This window comes from Pseudophryne corroboree, chromosome 3, assembly GCF_028390025.1.
Source record: "Pseudophryne corroboree isolate aPseCor3 chromosome 3, aPseCor3.hap2, whole genome shotgun sequence".
Classification (NCBI taxonomy): domain Eukaryota; kingdom Metazoa; phylum Chordata; class Amphibia; order Anura; family Myobatrachidae; genus Pseudophryne; species Pseudophryne corroboree.
The window spans coordinates 664,844,190-664,861,474 of NC_086446.1; the positions used below are offsets into that span (position 1 = coordinate 664,844,190).

At 43.8% G+C, this 17,285-nt stretch overlaps 1 protein-coding gene across 14 annotated transcripts in view; it reads left to right on the top strand.

Moving 5' to 3' along the window:
• Positions 1-17,285, top strand: part of LOC135056544 (deleted in malignant brain tumors 1 protein-like) — a 244,276-nt gene that overhangs the window by 129,851 nt on the left and 97,140 nt on the right. For 6 of the 14 annotated variants that reach the window (XM_063961862.1, XM_063961863.1, XM_063961867.1 and 3 more), the window contains 2 exons: positions 839-856; positions 12,065-12,082. The exons of 6 other annotated variants lie outside the window; for them this stretch is intronic. In XM_063961862.1, the coding sequence (XP_063817932.1) occupies positions 839-856; positions 12,065-12,082 (36 nt within the window). The remainder of the gene's footprint in view (positions 1-838; positions 857-12,064; positions 12,083-17,285) is intronic. 2 more of the 14 variants (XM_063961864.1, XM_063961869.1) reach the window with 1 other exon arrangement.

Below are 17,285 nucleotides of genomic sequence, written 5' to 3' on the forward strand. Positions count from 1 at the left end.
ATTCCTTTGTGAGAGACTTTGGCCCTCATTCCGAGTTGTTCGCTCGGTATTTTTCATCGCATCGCAATGAAAATCCGCTTAGTACGCATGCGCAATGTTCGCACTGCGACTGCGCCAAGTAACTTTGCTATGTAGAAAGTATTTTTACTCACGGCTTTTTCATCGCTCCGGCGAACGTAATGTGATTGACAGGAAATGGGTGTTACTGGGCGGAAACACGGCGTTTTATGGGCGTGTGGCTGAAAACGCTACCGTTTCCGGAAAAAACGCAGGAGTGGCTGGAGAAACGGTGGGAGTGCCTGGGCGAACGCTGGGTGTGTTTGTGACGTCAACCAGGAACGACAAGCACTGAACTGATCGCACAGGCAGAGTAAGTCTGGAGCTACTCTGAAACTGCTAAGTAGTTAGTAATCGCAATATTGCGAATACATCGGTCGCAATTTTAAGAAGCTAAGATTCACTCCCAGTAGGCGGCGGCTTAGCGTGTGTAACTCTGCTAAATTCGCCTTGCGACCGATCAACTCGGAATGAGGGCCTTTGTTTGCAGATTAGCTGGCCAAGTATAATAAGGGACCAAATAAGTGAGTTAGTGCACTGAATGGGGGCTAGGCTGTTTGTTGATTTTGTTTCATTTATGCTGCCAGTAAAGCACTGTTTTCATTTATTTATCTATCAGAAATCCTTATTAAGCACTTGCAGTTCATCTCTTATTTTTGGGAAATTATAGGTTATACAACATGCCTATTCTGCTATGGTAAAATTAAGATAGAGTCAATAATGTTTTGCTTAATAATTTTAAATGAAATATTTATATGTTTTTCACCATTTGGTTCTATAGATGCACCGAGTACCACATGTAAGTGTATTATACCCTTATTAAAAATTCCTGGATGTATTGCTTTATTTATTGATACAGAAGTATTTTCGTAAACATTAATTTCTCTTATGTCCTAGAGGATGCTGGGGTCCATTTTAGTACCATGGGGTATAGACGGTTCCACAGAGCCTTCGGCACTTTAAGACTTTTTAACAGTGTGAACTGGCTCCTCCCTCTATGCCCCTCCTCCAGACCTCAGTTTAGAAAACGTACCTGGGAGACTGGATGCACACCAGTGGAGCTCTACAGAGTTCTGCTGGAAAAGACTTTGTTAGGTTTTTTATTTTACAGGGAAGCTTCGGGCAACAGCTTCCCTGCTTCGTGGGACTTAGGGGGGAAGTAGGAACCAACTTCTCAGTTAGTTTAATGGCTCTGCTTCCGCTGACAGGACACCATTAGCTCCTGAAGGGTACTGAACACAGCCCTTGCCTAGCTGCTGCTCACTCCCACAGCACTGCCGTCACCCCCTAACAGAGCCAGAAGTGAGAAGGCTGGTGAGTATTTACCGGAGACCTACAGAGAGGGGCCCTCCGGTCATCGTGGCAGCATAAAGGTACTAGCGCAGCGCGGGATGCTGCGCAGCAACATGCATCTCAGCACAGGGTGCAGATCACACGGGGGGGGGGGTGAGCACTGAGGGGCATGATAAATCCTTACTCTCACTGGCAAAATGTACATACATGTGAGCCACTGATGTACACTACCCCCGCCAGTATAGATATTACTGTGGCTGAACCGCACCATTACAGGGGGCTGGGCCTCACCTCAGAATTGCTTTTATCACTCAATTGGCACCATTTTCTCCTCACAGAGATGCCGGAGCGCTGATTCTGCAGGCTGATTCTCCTCACACATCGCTGATACAAGTACTAGGGTGTTATAGAAGGGGTGGGGAGCACATCATTTATTGTAGTCTGCGGGCTTCACATTGGATAAAAAGCACTGTTTTGGTATATATGTATATTCATTATATGTAATACATATAGGGTGCATGGTGTGGGCTGGCAATTCCCTCTAGGTCCCTCTGACAGACATTAGTGTAGGTCTGTCCCCATTATCTCCCGTGTGTGTGTGAGTGGTGTGACTATACATTTGTGTAACATGTCTAGAGAAAGCTCTTCACCAGAGGAACCCATGTTAGAGGCACAAGAGTATTCTGAGCCTGTGTGGGTGAGAAAGCTGCAGAGTAATATGGCTAAACTAGCAAAGAAATTATCTGAGTCTGAGGAACAGACAAAGCATTGGAGACAGTCTGTGGAAGTTGCTCGATTTGCTGATTGTTCCACATCATCCACTCGGGACCCCTCCAGTTCCCAGAAAAGGTCCCTGGCCCAAATTATGCAAAGGGACACTGACACAGATTCCGACACTGAAGTCGACACTGGGGATTTGAGGGGGTTAGAACTAGAGATGAGCGGGTTCGGTTTCTTTGAATCCGAACCCGCACGAACTTCACTTTTTTTTTCACGGGTCCGAGCGACTCGGATCTTCCCGCCTTGCTCGGTTAACCCGAGCGCGCCCGAACGTCATCATGACGCTGTCGGATTCTCGCGAGGCTCGGATTCTATATAAGGAGCCGCGCGTCGCCGCCATTTTCACACGTGCATTGAGATTGATAGGGAGAGGACGTGGCTGGCGTCCTCTCCATTTAGATTAGATTTAGAAGAGAGAGAGAGAGAGAGATTGCTGTGATACTGTAGATTAGAAGAGAGTGCAGACAGAGTTTAGTGACTGACGACCACAGTGACCAGTGACCACCAGAGACAGTGCAGTTGTTTGTTTTATTTAATATATCCGTTCTCTGCCTGAAAAAAACGATACACAGTCACACAGTGACTCAGTCTGTGTGCACTGCTCAGCCCAGTGTGCTGCACATCAATGTATTGTATATAAAGCTTATAATTGTGGGGGAGACTGGGGAGCACTGCAGGTTGTTATAGCAGGAGCCAGGAGTACATGATAAATAATATTATATTAAAATTAAACAGTGCACACTTTTGCTGCAGGAGTGCCACTGCCAGTGTGACTAGTGGTGACCAGTGCCTGACCACCAGTATATTAGTAGTATTGTATACTATCTCTTTATCAACCAGTCTATATTAGCAGCAGACACAGTACAGTGCGGTAGTTCACGGCTGTGGCTACCTCTGTGTCGGCACTCGGCAGGCAGTCCGTCCATCCATAATTGTATTATAATATATACCACCTAACCGTGGTTTTTTTTTCATTCTTTATACCGTCGTCATACTAGTTGTTACGAGTATACTACTATCTCTTTATCAACCAGTGTACAGTGCGGTAGTTCACGGCTGTGGCTACCTCTGTGTCGGCACTCGGCAGGCAGTCCGTCCAACCATAATTGTATTATATACCACCTAACCGTGGTTTTTTTTTCATTCTTTATACCGTCGTCATACTAGTTGTTACGAGTATACTACTATCTCTTTATCAACCAGTGTACAGTGCGGTAGTTCACGTCTGTGGCTACCTCTGTGTCGGCACTCGGCAGGCAGTCCGTCCATCCATAATTGTATTATAATATATACCACCTAACCGTGGTTTTTTTTTCATTCTTTATACCGTCGTCATACTAGTTGTTACGAGTATACTACTATCTCTTTATCAACCAGTGTACAGTGCGGTAGTTCACGGCTGTGGCTACCTCTGTGTCGGCACTCGGCAGGCAGTCCGTCCAACCATAATTGTATTATAATATATACCACCTAACCGTGGTTTTTTTTTCATTCTTTATACCGTCGTCATACTAGTTGTTACGAGTATACTACTATCTCTTTATCAACCAGTGTACAGTGCGGTAGTTCACGGCTGTGGCTACCTCTGTGTCGGCACTCGGCAGGCAGTCCGTCCAACCATAATTGTATTATAATATATACCACCTAACCGTGGTTTTTTTTTCATTCTTTATACCGTCGTCATACTAGTTGTTACGAGTATACTACTATCTCTTTATCAACCAGTGTACAGTGCGGTAGTTCACGGCTGTGGCTACCTCTGTGTCGGCACTCGGCAGGCAGTCCGTCCAACCATAATTGTATTATATACCACCTAACCGTGGTTTTTTTTTCATTCTTTATACCGTCGTCATACTAGTTGTTACGAGTATACTACTATCTCTTTATCAACCAGTGTACAGTGCGGTAGTTCACGGCTGTGGCTACCTCTGTGTCGGCACTCGGCAGGCAGTCCGTCCAACCATAATTGTATTATAATATATACCACCTAACCGTGGTTTTTTTTTCATTCTTTATACCGTCGTCATACTAGTTGTTACGAGTATACTACTATCTCTTTATCAACCAGTGTACAGTGCGGTAGTTCACGGCTGTGGCTACCTCTGTGTCGGCACTCGGCAGGCAGTCCGTCCATCCATAATTGTATTATATACCACCTAACCGTGGTTTTTTTATACCACCTAACCGTGGCAGTCCGTCCATAATTGTATACTAGTATCCAATCCATCCATCTCCATTGTTTACCTGAGGTGCCTTTTAGTTCTGCCTATAAAATATGGAGAACAAAAAAGTTGAGGTTCCAAAATTAGGGAAAGATCAAGATCTACTTCCACCTCGTGCTGAAGCTGCTGCCACTAGTCATGGCCGAGACGATGAAATGCCAGCAACGTCGTCTGCCAAGGCCGATGCCCAATGTCATAGTACAGAGCATGTCAAATCCAAAACACCAAATATCAGTAAAAAGCCTCTTTTTTTCTTTGCGTCATGTGCTGTTTGGGGAGGGTTTTTTGGAAGGGACATCCTGCGTGACACTGCAGTGCCACTCCTAGATGGGCCCGGTGTTTGTGTCGGCCACTAGGGTCGCTAATCTTACTCACACAGCTACCTCATTGCGCCTCTTTTTTTCTTTGCGTCATGTGCTGTTTGGGGAGGGTTTTTTGGAAGGGACATCCTGCGTGACACTGCAGTGCCACTCTAGATGTGCCCGGTGTTTGTGTCGGCCACTAGGGTCGCTAATCTTACTCACACAGCTACCTCATTGCGCCTCTTTTTTTCTTTGCGTCATGTGCTGTTTGGGGAGGGTTTTTTGGAAGGGACATCCTGCGTGACACTGCAGTGCCACTCCTAGATGTGCCCGGTGTTTGTGTCGGCCACTAGGGTCGCTAATCTTACTCACACAGTCAGCTACCTCATTGCGCCTCTTTTTTTCTTTGCGTCATGTGCTGTTTGGGGAGGGTTTTTTGGAAGGGCCATCCTGCGTGACACTGCAGTGCCACTCCTAGATGGGCCCGGTGTTTGTGTCGGCCACTAGGGTCGCTAATCTTACTCACACAGCTACCTCATTGCGCCTCTTTTTTTCTTTGCGTCATGTGCTGTTTGGGGAGGGTTTTTTGGAAGGGACATCCTGCGTGACACTGCAGTGCCACTCCTAGATGGGCCCGGTGTTTGTGTCGGCCACTAGGGTCGCTTATCTTACTCACACAGCGACCTCGGTGCAAATTTTAGGACTAAAAATAATATTGTGAGGTGTGAGGTATTCAGAATAGACTGAAAATGAGTGTAAATTATGGTTTTTGAGGTTAATAATACTTTGGGATCAAAATGACCCCCAAATTCTATGATTTAAGCTGTTTTTTAGTGTTTTTGGAAAAAAACACCCGAATCCAAAACACACCCGAATCCGACAAAAATAATTCGGTGAGGTTTTGCCAAAACGCGTTCGAACCCAAAACACGGCCGCGGAACCGAACCCAAAACCAAAACACAAAACCCGAAAAATTTCAGGCGCTCATCTCTAGTTAGAACCCAAACTGGGTAAGAGCATTCAATGTATGATAGTCGCCATAAAAGAGGTGTTGGAATTTCCTGGCACAACACCTCCACCTGAGGAAAAAGATTATTTTAAATTAAATAAAAAACAGGTGGTGACTTTTCCACCGTCTAAAGACTTAAATACATTTTTTCAGGAATCCTTGGCTAACCCGGAAAAGAAATTTGCTATCCCTATAAGGTTGCGGGTAGCATACCCTTTCCCAGAAGAGGATAGGCATAAGTAAGAGTCACCCCCAATGATAGACACCTCAGTTTCTAGGTTTGCAAAGAAAATAATTTTATCTGCCCCAGGGTCAGCTTCATTAAAAGAACCTGCTGACCACAATTTAGAGACGACTTTAACGTCCATCTATGTTACTATGGGTACGTTGCTCAGGCCCTCAATTGCTTCTGCGTGGGTAGGTAACGCAGTCGAAAAGTTGGCAGATAACTTGATTGTTAATATTGACACGGTCGATAAAGATGACATGCTGCAAATTCTAGGTCATATCAAAGATTCTGCAGGTTATTTCGTTGAAGCTATGAAGGACATAGGCTTACTGGGCTCACGTGCCTTTGCTATGGCGGTTTTAGCCCACAGGGCACTCTGGATACGCCAATGGAATGCTGCCGCAGAAACCAAAAGAAATATTGAGGCGCTCCCATACAATGGTGAGGCCCTCTTTGGAGAAAAATTAGATGCCATGATATCAACTACTACATCTGGCAAGTCAGCATTTCTGCCGTTGGCAACTATACCGGCTAAAAAAGTATATAATTCTCATACTATGCAGTCCTTTCGGCCCAACAAGTACAAAAAGGCTAAAAGTACCCCTTTTTCACAGGAAAAGGGAGAGGTAAAGGTAGAAAACCTACAACACCCTCAGGCTCCCAAGAGCAGAAGTCAGCAACTACTTCTGCAAAAGCCACAGCATGACGCTGGGGCTCCTCTGTGGGAGTGCGATCGGGTGGGGACACATCTACAATTTTTCAGCCAGGTCTGGCTTTGCTCAGACCTGGATCCTTGGATTTTACAGATAATATCCCAAGGTTACAAGTTGGAATTTCAAGATCTTCCCCATGCCGATTTTTCAAATCAGCTTTACCAGTTTCTGCTCAGGACAGCGCAAATGTCCTGAATGCAATACACAAATTATGTCAAGACAAAGTAATTGCCTTGGTTCCTGCCGAGCAAAGGAATCAAGGCTTTTTTCAAGCCTGTTTGTAGTACCGAGGCCGGATGGCTCGGTCAGGCCGATTTTTGAACCTAAAATCTCTGAATATTTATTTATAAAGATTCAAATTCAAGATGGAATCCTTGAGATCGGTGATTTTCAGCTTGGAAGAAAAGGAATTTCTGGTGTCAGTGGACATCAAGGATGCTTACTTGCATGTCCCCATTTACCCGCCACATCAAGCATACCTGAGGTTTGCAGTTCAGGATTGCTACTACCAATTCCAGACATTATCGTTCGGGCTCTCCACGGTTTCAAGAATATTCACCAAGGTGATGGCGGAGATGATGGTTCTCCTTCGCAAACAAAGAGTCAACATAATTCCATACTTGGACAATCTCCTCATAAAAGCGAGATCCAGGAACAAGCTAATCCAGACCATAGTGTTATCCCTGATGGTACTTCAACAGCACGGTTGGATCATCAACTTTCCAAAATCTCAGTTGGAACCGACGATGAGGTTATCATTTTTGGGAATAATACTGGACACTGAGGTACAGAAAGTATTTCTACCAATGGAAAAGGCTCAGGAGATCCAGAGCATGGTCAAACAACTTTAGGGATCAAGTACCATATCAATTCATCAGTGCATTCGCCTGTTGGGGAAAATGGTAGCGGCTTACGAGGCGCTACAATATGGCCGATTCCATGCCAGGGTCTTCCAGTGGGACCTACTCCACATGCATCAACAGATAATCTTGTCAGCAAAAGCCAGAATTTCGCTCCTGTGGTGGCTACAAATGTCTCACCTCCTTGAAGGGACGCAGGTTCGGGATTCAGACCTGGATCCTGGGGACCACGGATGCAAGTCTCCAAGGATGGGGAGCAGTCACGCAAGGCGAAAGCCTTCAAGGAAGGTGGTCAAGTCAAGAAACTCGACTTCACATAAACATTCTGGATTTGAGAGCTGTGTACAACAGTCTTCATCAGGTTGTACACCTTCTTCAAGGTCGTCCCATACAGATTCAGTCAGACAATGTAATGGCAGTAGCTTACATAAACGGTTAAGGCAGAACAAAAAGCAGAACGGCAATGGCAGAGGTGACAGAGATACTTCTCTGGGCAGAAAGACATGTAAAAGCTCTGTCTGCAATTTTCATTCTGGGAGTGGACAACTGGGAAGCAGACTTCCTCAGCAGACACAATCTCCATCCAGGAGAAAGGGGTCTCCACCCAGAAGTCTTTGCGGAGGTGAAAAGTCGTTGGGGCGTTCCTCAAGTAGATATGATGGCATCACACCTCAACAAGAAGCTTCAGAAATATTGTTCCAGGTCCAGAGACCCACAAGCAATAGCGATAGATGCACTGGTGACCCAGTGGGTGTTTCAGTCGGTGTATCTGTTTCCTCCATTTCCACTTATTCCAAAAGTTCTCAAGATCATCAGAAGAACAAGAGTTCTAGCAATACTCACTGCTTCAGATTGGCCAAGGAGGGCTTGGTATCCAGATCTTCAAGAGTTATTACTCGAAGATCCTCGGCCTCTTCCTCTTCATGAGGACCTGCTTCAGCAGGGGCTGTTAGTTTATCAGGACTTACTGCGGCTGCGTTTGACAGCATGGCTGTTGAGCGCCAGATCCTAGCCCGTAAGGGTATTCCCAATGAAGTCATTCCCACACTTATTCTGGCCAGGAAAGGGGTAACGTCCAAACATTACCATCGTATTTGGAGAAAATATGTATCTTGGTGTGAATCCAAGAAGTCTCCTGCGGTGGAGTTTCAATTAGGATGACTTCTCCTATTTCTACAGGCAGCTGTGGATGCTGGATTGAGATTAGGATCTATCAAGGTTCAGATTTGGGCCTTGTCAGTTTTCTTTTAGAAACAATTGGCTTCTCTTCCTGAGGTTAAGACCTTTGTGAAAGGGGTTCTGCGCATCCAACCTCCCTTTGTGCCTCCTGCGGCGCCATGGGATCTTAATGTGGTGTTGCAGTTTCTTAAATCGGACTGGTTTGAGCCTCTACAAGACATAGAGCTGAAGTTCCTCACTTGGAAAGTGGTCATGCTGTTGGCCTTGGCCTCAGGAAGACGAGTGTCTGAGTTAGGAGCTCTGTCACACAAGAGTCCTTACTTAATATTTCATGAAGATAGGGCTGAACTGAGAACACGTCAGCACTTTCTTCCGAAGGTTGTGTCTTCTTTTCATATCAACCAACCAACCAGTAGTGGTGCCAGTAGCTCCTGACACCTCAGCCGTCCCAAAGTCCTTGGATGTCGTCAAAGCGTTGAGGACTTATGTTGCAAGATTGGCTTGGATAAGGAAAACAGAATCTTTAGTTGTCCTCTATGACCCCAACAAGATTGGGGGTCCTGCTTCTAAGCAGACTATTGCGCGCTGGATCAGGGGTACCATTCAACACTCTCATTCCACGGCCGGATTGCCGTTAGCGACTTTTGTGAAAGCCCACTCTACAAGGAAAGTGGGTCCGTCCTGGGCGGCTGCCCAGGGTGTCTCGGCATTGCAAATCTGCTGAGCTGCTACTTGGTCAGTTTTATAAGTTTGACACCTTGGCTGCTGATGACCTAAAATTTGGTCAGTAAGTTCTGCAGGAACATTAGCACTTTCCCGCCCGTACTGGGAGCTTTGGTATATCCCCATGGAACTAAAATGGACCCCAGCATCCTCTAGGACGTAAGAGAAAATAGGATTTTAATAACCTACCAGTAAATCCTTTTCTCGTAGTCCATAGAGGATGCTGGGCGCCCGCGCCCAGTGCTCCATTTTCCTGCTGATTACGTTTAAAAAATGTTACACACTTGTGTTTAGAAGTTGACAGCTGTTGTTGTTACGTTATACATGCTGGTTGACATGAGTTATGTTAAAGGCCATGTTAGCCGACATGTTTTTTGTATATGGTGTGAGCTGGTGTGAATCTCGCCACATGTTTATTAGTAAATCTTCTCTCGAATATGTACGTCTCCTCGGGCACAGTTCATATACTGGGGTCTGGAGGAGGGGCATAGATTGAGGAGCCAGTTCACACTGTTAAAAAGTCTTAAAGTGCCGAAGGCTCCTGCGGAACCGTCTATACCCCATGGTATTAAAATGGACCCCAGCATCCTCTGCGGACTACGAGAAAAGGATTTACTGGTAGGTTATTAAAATCCTATTTTTTCTTAAAATTATTCTTTATTTATAATTTAGCAGTACTGTAAATGCTTCACTTCTAGCACTATGATTGCAAATCTTATCTTAAAATGTATTCATTCAGAGCATTTATTTGCATTTTTTCATACATTAAGAGAATGCAAAATGTTGGTTATTCCATAAATTCAGATTAAAACTTATGCTAATGTATACTATTATTTTTAAATCCAACAAAGATAACAACATTTTTTATATTTTCTATTCTGACTTCACAGCATGGCCAACTACTACTGGCAACATATACCACACTTTAAAATGTATTTACATTTTTTTTCTAGAAATCTAGTTTAAACTGTCAGTTAAATGGGAAGATGTGACAATGGGATCAAGAATTCTAAATGTTTCCCATGCCAATTGTTTTCTATATGTTGATTAAAAGGAAATCCTTAATATACACACAGTAGATCCGACCTCTTATAAAATATAACAAAATTTTCCATTCAAAATGTATCTGAAATGGTTGTTGTACTAATTACTATTAGTTTCAACTGGCAATGGATCTGTTAATACTTAGAATATTCTATCTATCTTTCTTTATCTATCTATCTATCTATCTATCTATCTATCTATCTATCTATCTATCTATCTATTTACTGTATCTTTCATGGCAGTATAAATGTAAATTAAGTAGTGACACATAGAATCTGTGTTAGGTAGGAGGGCTCTGTCCACACAGGGAAGAAAAGACAGATATAAGCACAACTAAGGGCTGCAGAGGAGAGTCAGTCTGGATGACTGTTGCAGTCAGGACAGGCTGTGGCCTGTGTATTCCGCCCAAGTCGGGATGGGGAAGCCAGTCAAAGCTCAGTGTTCTAGAAAGCTATTGGGGGTCAGAAGGCATGTGTCTAAACCTGTTGGAGACAGGGAAGACCACCAAACTGAGTGACTGAGGTTATGTTCCTGAGAAGAAGCCAGGCCAGTGATCCTTGAATGTTTGTAAACTAGGAAGCTGGAGTTCATACCTTGAGAAGGCAGAGAGAATAAAAAAACTAAGAGTGCATGTGACTATTTGTGTTTACCATGTCAAACCAGGCTGTTGCCAGTGATACACCTGCAAAAAGCAGGCAAGACTTTGAGACTTTGGGGTATATTCAATTGGAGTCGAATCCTGTCATCTTGTCGAAAAGATGGCAGGTTTCGACTTTTTCAGGTCAGAAGGGTTTCCGACCTATTCAATTCTCCCCTCAGTTTTCTGAGAAGTAGGCAAATCGGACTTGTTGGAAAGTATGTGGATCAGCAGAATAGCCACCGATCCGCGTGCTTCTGTCAGAAAATGGTCCAAATCTGACAGATTTCGGCCCTCTTTCTGACAATTTCAGTCCAACTTTAATAAAAGTCAGATTGAGGACATCTAATGGTGGAGTAGGGCGGCGGGCTGCAGTGCATTACCTCCAATGGGCATACCCCTGGCCAGGCTCCTCTCTCCCAGCAGTGATGATGAGGATGAGCTGGGAGGAGGACGGGACAGCAGCTGAGTACTGTCAGTGCTGTCATCAGCAGTGCAGACGAGCTGGGAGAAGGACGGGACAGCAGCTGAGTGCTGTCAGTGCTGTCAGCAGCAGCATGGAGAGGACACCGGGAACGGCCAAATCCAACAGTCGGATTTTGCTCAAATCCGACAGTTGGATTTTTCTGTTCATTGAATAGCCCTTGTCGGATCCGTTCCGACAAATGCATGTCGGAATGGATCCAACTTTAATTTAATCCCTTTGTGAGAGACTTTGTTTGCAGATGAGCTGGCCAAGTATAATAAGGGACCAAATATGTGATTTAGTGCACTGAATGGGGGCTAGGCTGTTTGTTGATTTTGTTTCATTTATGCTGCCAGTAAAGCACTGTTTTAATTTATTTATCTATCAGAAATCCTTATTAAGCACTTGCAGTTCATCTCTTATTTTTGGGAAATTATAGGTTATACAACATGCCTATTCTGCTATGGTAAAATTAAGATAGAGTCAATAATGTTTTGCTTAATCATTGTAAATGAAATATTTATATGTTTTTCACCATTTGGTTCTATAGATGCACCGAGTACCACATGTAAGTGTATTATACCCTTATTAAAAATTCCTGGATGTATTGCTTTATTTATTGATACAGAAGTATTTTTGTATACATTAATTTCTCTTATGTCCTAGAGGATGCTGGGGTCAATTTTAGTACCATGGGGTATAGATGGTTCCACAGGAGCCTTCTGCACTTTAAGACTTTTTAACAGTGTCAACTGGCTCCTCCCTCTATGCCCCTCCTCCAGACCTCAGTTTAGAAAACGTGCCTGGGAGACTGGATGCACACCAGTGGAGCTCTACAGAGTTCTGCTGGAAAAGACTTTGTTAGGTTTTTTATTTTACAGGGAAGCTGCTGGCAACAGCTTTCCTGCTTCGTGGGACTTAGGGGGGAAGTAGGAACCAACTTCTCAGTTAGTTTAATGGCTCTGCTTCCGCTGACAGGACACCATTAGCTCCTGAAGGGTACTGAACACAGCCCTTGCCTAGCTGCTGCTCACTCCCACAGCACTGCCGTCACCCCCTAACAGAGCCAGAAGTGAGAAGGCTGGTGAGGATGCTGTGGTCAATTTTAGTACCATGGGGTATAGATGGTTCCACAGGAGCCTTCTGCACTTTAAGACTTTTTAACAGTGTCAACTGGCTCCTCCCTCTATGCCCCTCCTCCAGACCTCAGTTTAGAAAACGTGCCTGGGAGACTGGATGCACACCAGTGGAGCTCTACAGAGTTCTGCTGGAAAAGACTTTGTTAGGTTTTTTATTTTACAGGGAAGCTGCTGGCAACAGCTTTCCTGCTTCGTGGGACTTAGGGGGGAAGTAGGAACCAAATTCTCAGTTAGTTTAATGGCTCTGTTTCCGCTGACAGGACACCATTAGCTCCTGAAGGGTACTGAACACAGCCCTTGCCTGGCTGCTGCTCACTCCCACAGCACTGCCGTCACCCCCTAACAGATCCAGAAGGCTGGTGAGTATTTACCGGAGACCTGCAGAGAGGGGCCCTCCGGTCATCATGGCGGCATAAAGGTACCAGCGCAGCGCGGGACGCTGCGCAGCAACATTTCTCTCAGCACAGGGTGCAGAGCACGCAGGGGCGGGCGCGCTCTGAGGGGCATGATAAATCCTTACTCTCACTGGCAAAATGTACATACATGTGAGCCGCTGATGTACACTACCCCCGCCAGTATAGATATTACTGTGGCTGAACCGCACCATTACAGGGGGCGGGGCTTCACCTCAGAATTGCTTGTAACACTCAATTGGCACCATTTTCTCCTCACAGAGATAGTAACATAGTAACATAGTAACATAGTATCTAAGGTTGAAAAAAGACAATTGTCCATCGAGTTCAACCTTTTTGTGGTCTCCTATGCACGATTATTTTGAATAAAATTTTGACTGAAGTTGATGACTGCCGTTATGTTTTACCCCTCTTTTTTAGAATAACCATAGTGCGTAACTATGCCCCATAACCCTGGATATCCTTACCCATTAGGAATTTATCTAACCCATTCTTAAAGGTGTTGACTGAGTCGGCCATTACAAATACATATCGTCCTTACCGTAAAAAAGCCTTTACGCCGTATTGTGCGGAATCTCCTCTCCTCTAACCTGTGCGAGTGTCCACGAGTTCTCTGTGTTGATCTAACCAAAAACAGGTCCTGCGCAAGATCTGTATATTGTCCCCTTATATATTTGTAAGTGTTGATCTTAATCTCCTCTTTTCAAGTGTAAACATGCCTAGTCTTGCAAGCCTTTCCTCGTATTCCAGCGTCTCCATACCCTTAATTAGTTTGGTCGCCCATCTCTGAACCTTTTCTAGCTCCAGGATATCCTTTTTGTAGTAAGGTGCCCAAAATTGTACAAAGTATTCAAGGTGTGGCCTCACAAGTGATTTATATAACGGGAGTATAATACTCTCGTCACTAGCATCAATTCCCCATTTTATGCATGCTAATATCTTATTAGCCTTCTTTGCTGCAGTCCTACTTTGGGTACTACTGCTTAGTTTGCTATCTATGAGGACACCTAAGTCCTTTTCCAGTACAGAATCCCCTAATTTTACCCCATTTAGTAGGTAGGTGTTATTTTTGTTCTTGTTACCACAGTGCATTACCTTACACTTGTCTGTATTGAAGCGCATTCTCCATTTCGCTGCCCAATCTTCTAATTTAACTAAGTCGTTCTGATGCGACTCAGCATGCCCCTCTGCATTTATAACTTTACACAATTTGGTATCATCTGCAAAAATTGACACTATGCTCTCTAGACCCTCTGTTAGGTCGTTAATGAAAATATTGAACAATAGCGGTCCTAATACTGAGCTTTGTGGCACACCACTTAGCACTTCAGTCCAATTTGAAAAAGATTTATTAACCACAATGCGCTGTTCCCTGTTATCTAACCAGTTTTTGACCCCAGTGCATATTGTGCTTCCTAGCCCTGTTTCTTGTAGCTTGTAGATAAGTCTCATGTGTGGTACAGTGTCGAATGCTTTGGCAAAATCTAAAAAGATTGCATCCACCTCTTTTCCCTGATCTAGGTTTGCGCTTACTGTTTCATAAAAGCCAAGTAAGTTGGTTTGACAGGATCTGTCCTTCATAAACCCATGTTGATTCCTTTTAATGACCTTATTGACTTCAAGGAACTTCTGAATACTATCTCTTAGAATACCTTCCAATACTTTCCCCACTATAGATGTAAGACTAACTGGTCTATAATTACCTGGTTCAGCTTTACTTCCCTTTTTGAATATAGGCACTACTTCCGCTATACGCCAGTCTTTGGGAACCATACCTGATATTACTGAATCCTTAAAGATCAAAAATAGCGGTTTTGCAAGTTCAGAGTGAAGCTCCATTAGAACCCTTGGGTGAATACCATCGGGACCTGGTGACTTATTAATCTTTAAATGTTTTAATCGGTCACAGACTACGTCCTCGCTTAAATAAGTACCTATTAGTGGGATATTCTCATTATTGAGATTATGTGTTAGTCCCTGAATTGGGACCTCTCTAGTAAATACTGTTGAAAAAAACTAATTTAGTGTGTCCGCTATGTCATTATAATTTTTGCTTAAGACTCCCAACTTGTCTTTTAAAGGGCCTATACTCTCCTTCTTTAATCTCTTGCTATTAATGTATTTAAAGAATTTTTTGGGATTCGCTTTGCTTTCCTTTGCTACTAGTTTTTCAGTTTCTACTTTAACCGCTCTTATTTCCTTTTTTGCATATTTTGTTACATTCCTTATAGTGCTGAAATGACTCTGCTTCCCCGTCAGATTTGTATTTTTTAAATGCTCGCCTTTTCTTGACCGTAAATTCCTTTATATTTTTGTTAAGCCACATCGGTTTATGATTTTTATTCCTTTTTTTTGCTGCTCGTAGGAATAAATTTGAGTGTATTTTTAGCTAGCAGGAATTTTAGTACCTCCCATTTCTCCGTAGTATTTTTTCCTAAAAACAAACCCTCCCATTCAATATCCCTGAAAAATACCCTCATCTTTTCAAAATTCACTTTGCTAAAGTTTAGAGTCCTAGTTGAGCCAGTATAGGGCTGTTTATGAAAAATGATATTGAATGTGACCATATTGTGGTCGCTGTTTCCTATGGGTTCCCCTACTATAATACCTGATACCAAATCCCCATTGTTTGTTAATACCAGGTCTAAGATTGCATTGTACCTAGTTGGTTCCTCAATTAGTTGAACTAAGTAGTTATCATTAAGTGTGTTTAAAAACATATTGCCCCTAGCAGTATCACATGAATCGTTTTTCCAGTTTATCTCTGGATAGTTAAAATCTCCCATCACTACTATGTCTCCTACTCCTGCTGCTCTTTCAATTTGCTTTAGTAACAATTCCTCATCAGATATGTTGATACCAGGTGGCCTACAGCATACACCCATTACTAACTTTTTTATTCCCTTTTCCCCGCATGCAATTTCTACCCATAATGTCTCGACAGTGTCTACAGTCCCCTCCTGAATATCTTCCCGTATATCAGGTTTTAAAAACGGCTTTACGTAAAGACACACCCCTCCACCCTTTTTATTTAGTCTGTCTCTCCTAAACAGTGTATAGCCCTCTAGATTGACTGTCCATTCATGAGATTCATCCCACCAAGTTTCAGTAATGCCTATAATATCATACTGTTTGCTTGCTGCAAGTATTTCTAGTTCGCCCTTCTTACCAGTAATGCTTCTAGCGTTTACATACATACAACTAAGATAAGTATTTTCCCTTGCGTTAGGGACATCTTTCACCTTATGTGATGCCGGAGCGCTGATTCTGCAGGCTGCTTCTCCTCAAACATCGCTGATACAAGTACTAGGGTGTTATAGAAGGGGTGGGGAGCACATAATTTATTGAAGTCTGCGGGCTTCACATTGGATAAAAAGCGCTGTTTTGGTATATATGTATATTCATTATATGTAATACATATAGGGCGCGTGGTGTGGGCTGGCAATTCCCTCTGGGTCCCTCTGACAGACATTAGTGTAGGTCTGTCCCCATTAGCTCCTGTGTGTGTGTGTGTGTGTGTGTGTGTGTGTGTGTGTGTGTGTGAGTGGTGTGACTATACACGCATGTAACATGTCTGGAGAAAGCTCTACCCCAGAGGAACCCATGTTAGAGGCACAAGAGTGTTCTGGGCCTGTGTGGGTGAGAAAGCTGCAGAGTAATATGGCTAAACTAGCAAAGAAATTATCTGAGTCTGAGGAACAGACAAAGCATTGGAGACAGTCTGTGGAAGATGCTCTATTTGCTGATTGTTCCACATCATCCACTCGGGACCCCTCCAGTTCCCAGAAAAGGTCCCTGGCCCAAATTATACGAAGGGACACTGACACAGATTCCGACACTGAAGTCGACACTGGGGATTTCAGGGGGGTAGATCCCAAACTGGCTAAGAGCATTCAATCTATGATAGTCGCCATAAAAGAGGTGTTGTAATTTCCTGACACAACACCTCCACCTGAGGAAAAAGATTATTTTAAATTAAATAAAAAACAGGTGGTGACTTTTCCTCCGTCTAAGGACTTAAATACATTTTTTGAGGATACCTGGGCTAACCCGGAAAAGAAATTTGCTTTCCCTAAAAGGTTGTGGGTAGCGTACCCTTTCCCAGAAGAGGATAGGAGTCACCCCCAATGATAGACACCTCAGTTTCTAGGTTGGCAAAGAAAATCATTTTACCTGCCCCAGGGTCAGCTTCATTAAAAGAACCTGCTGACCGCAAATT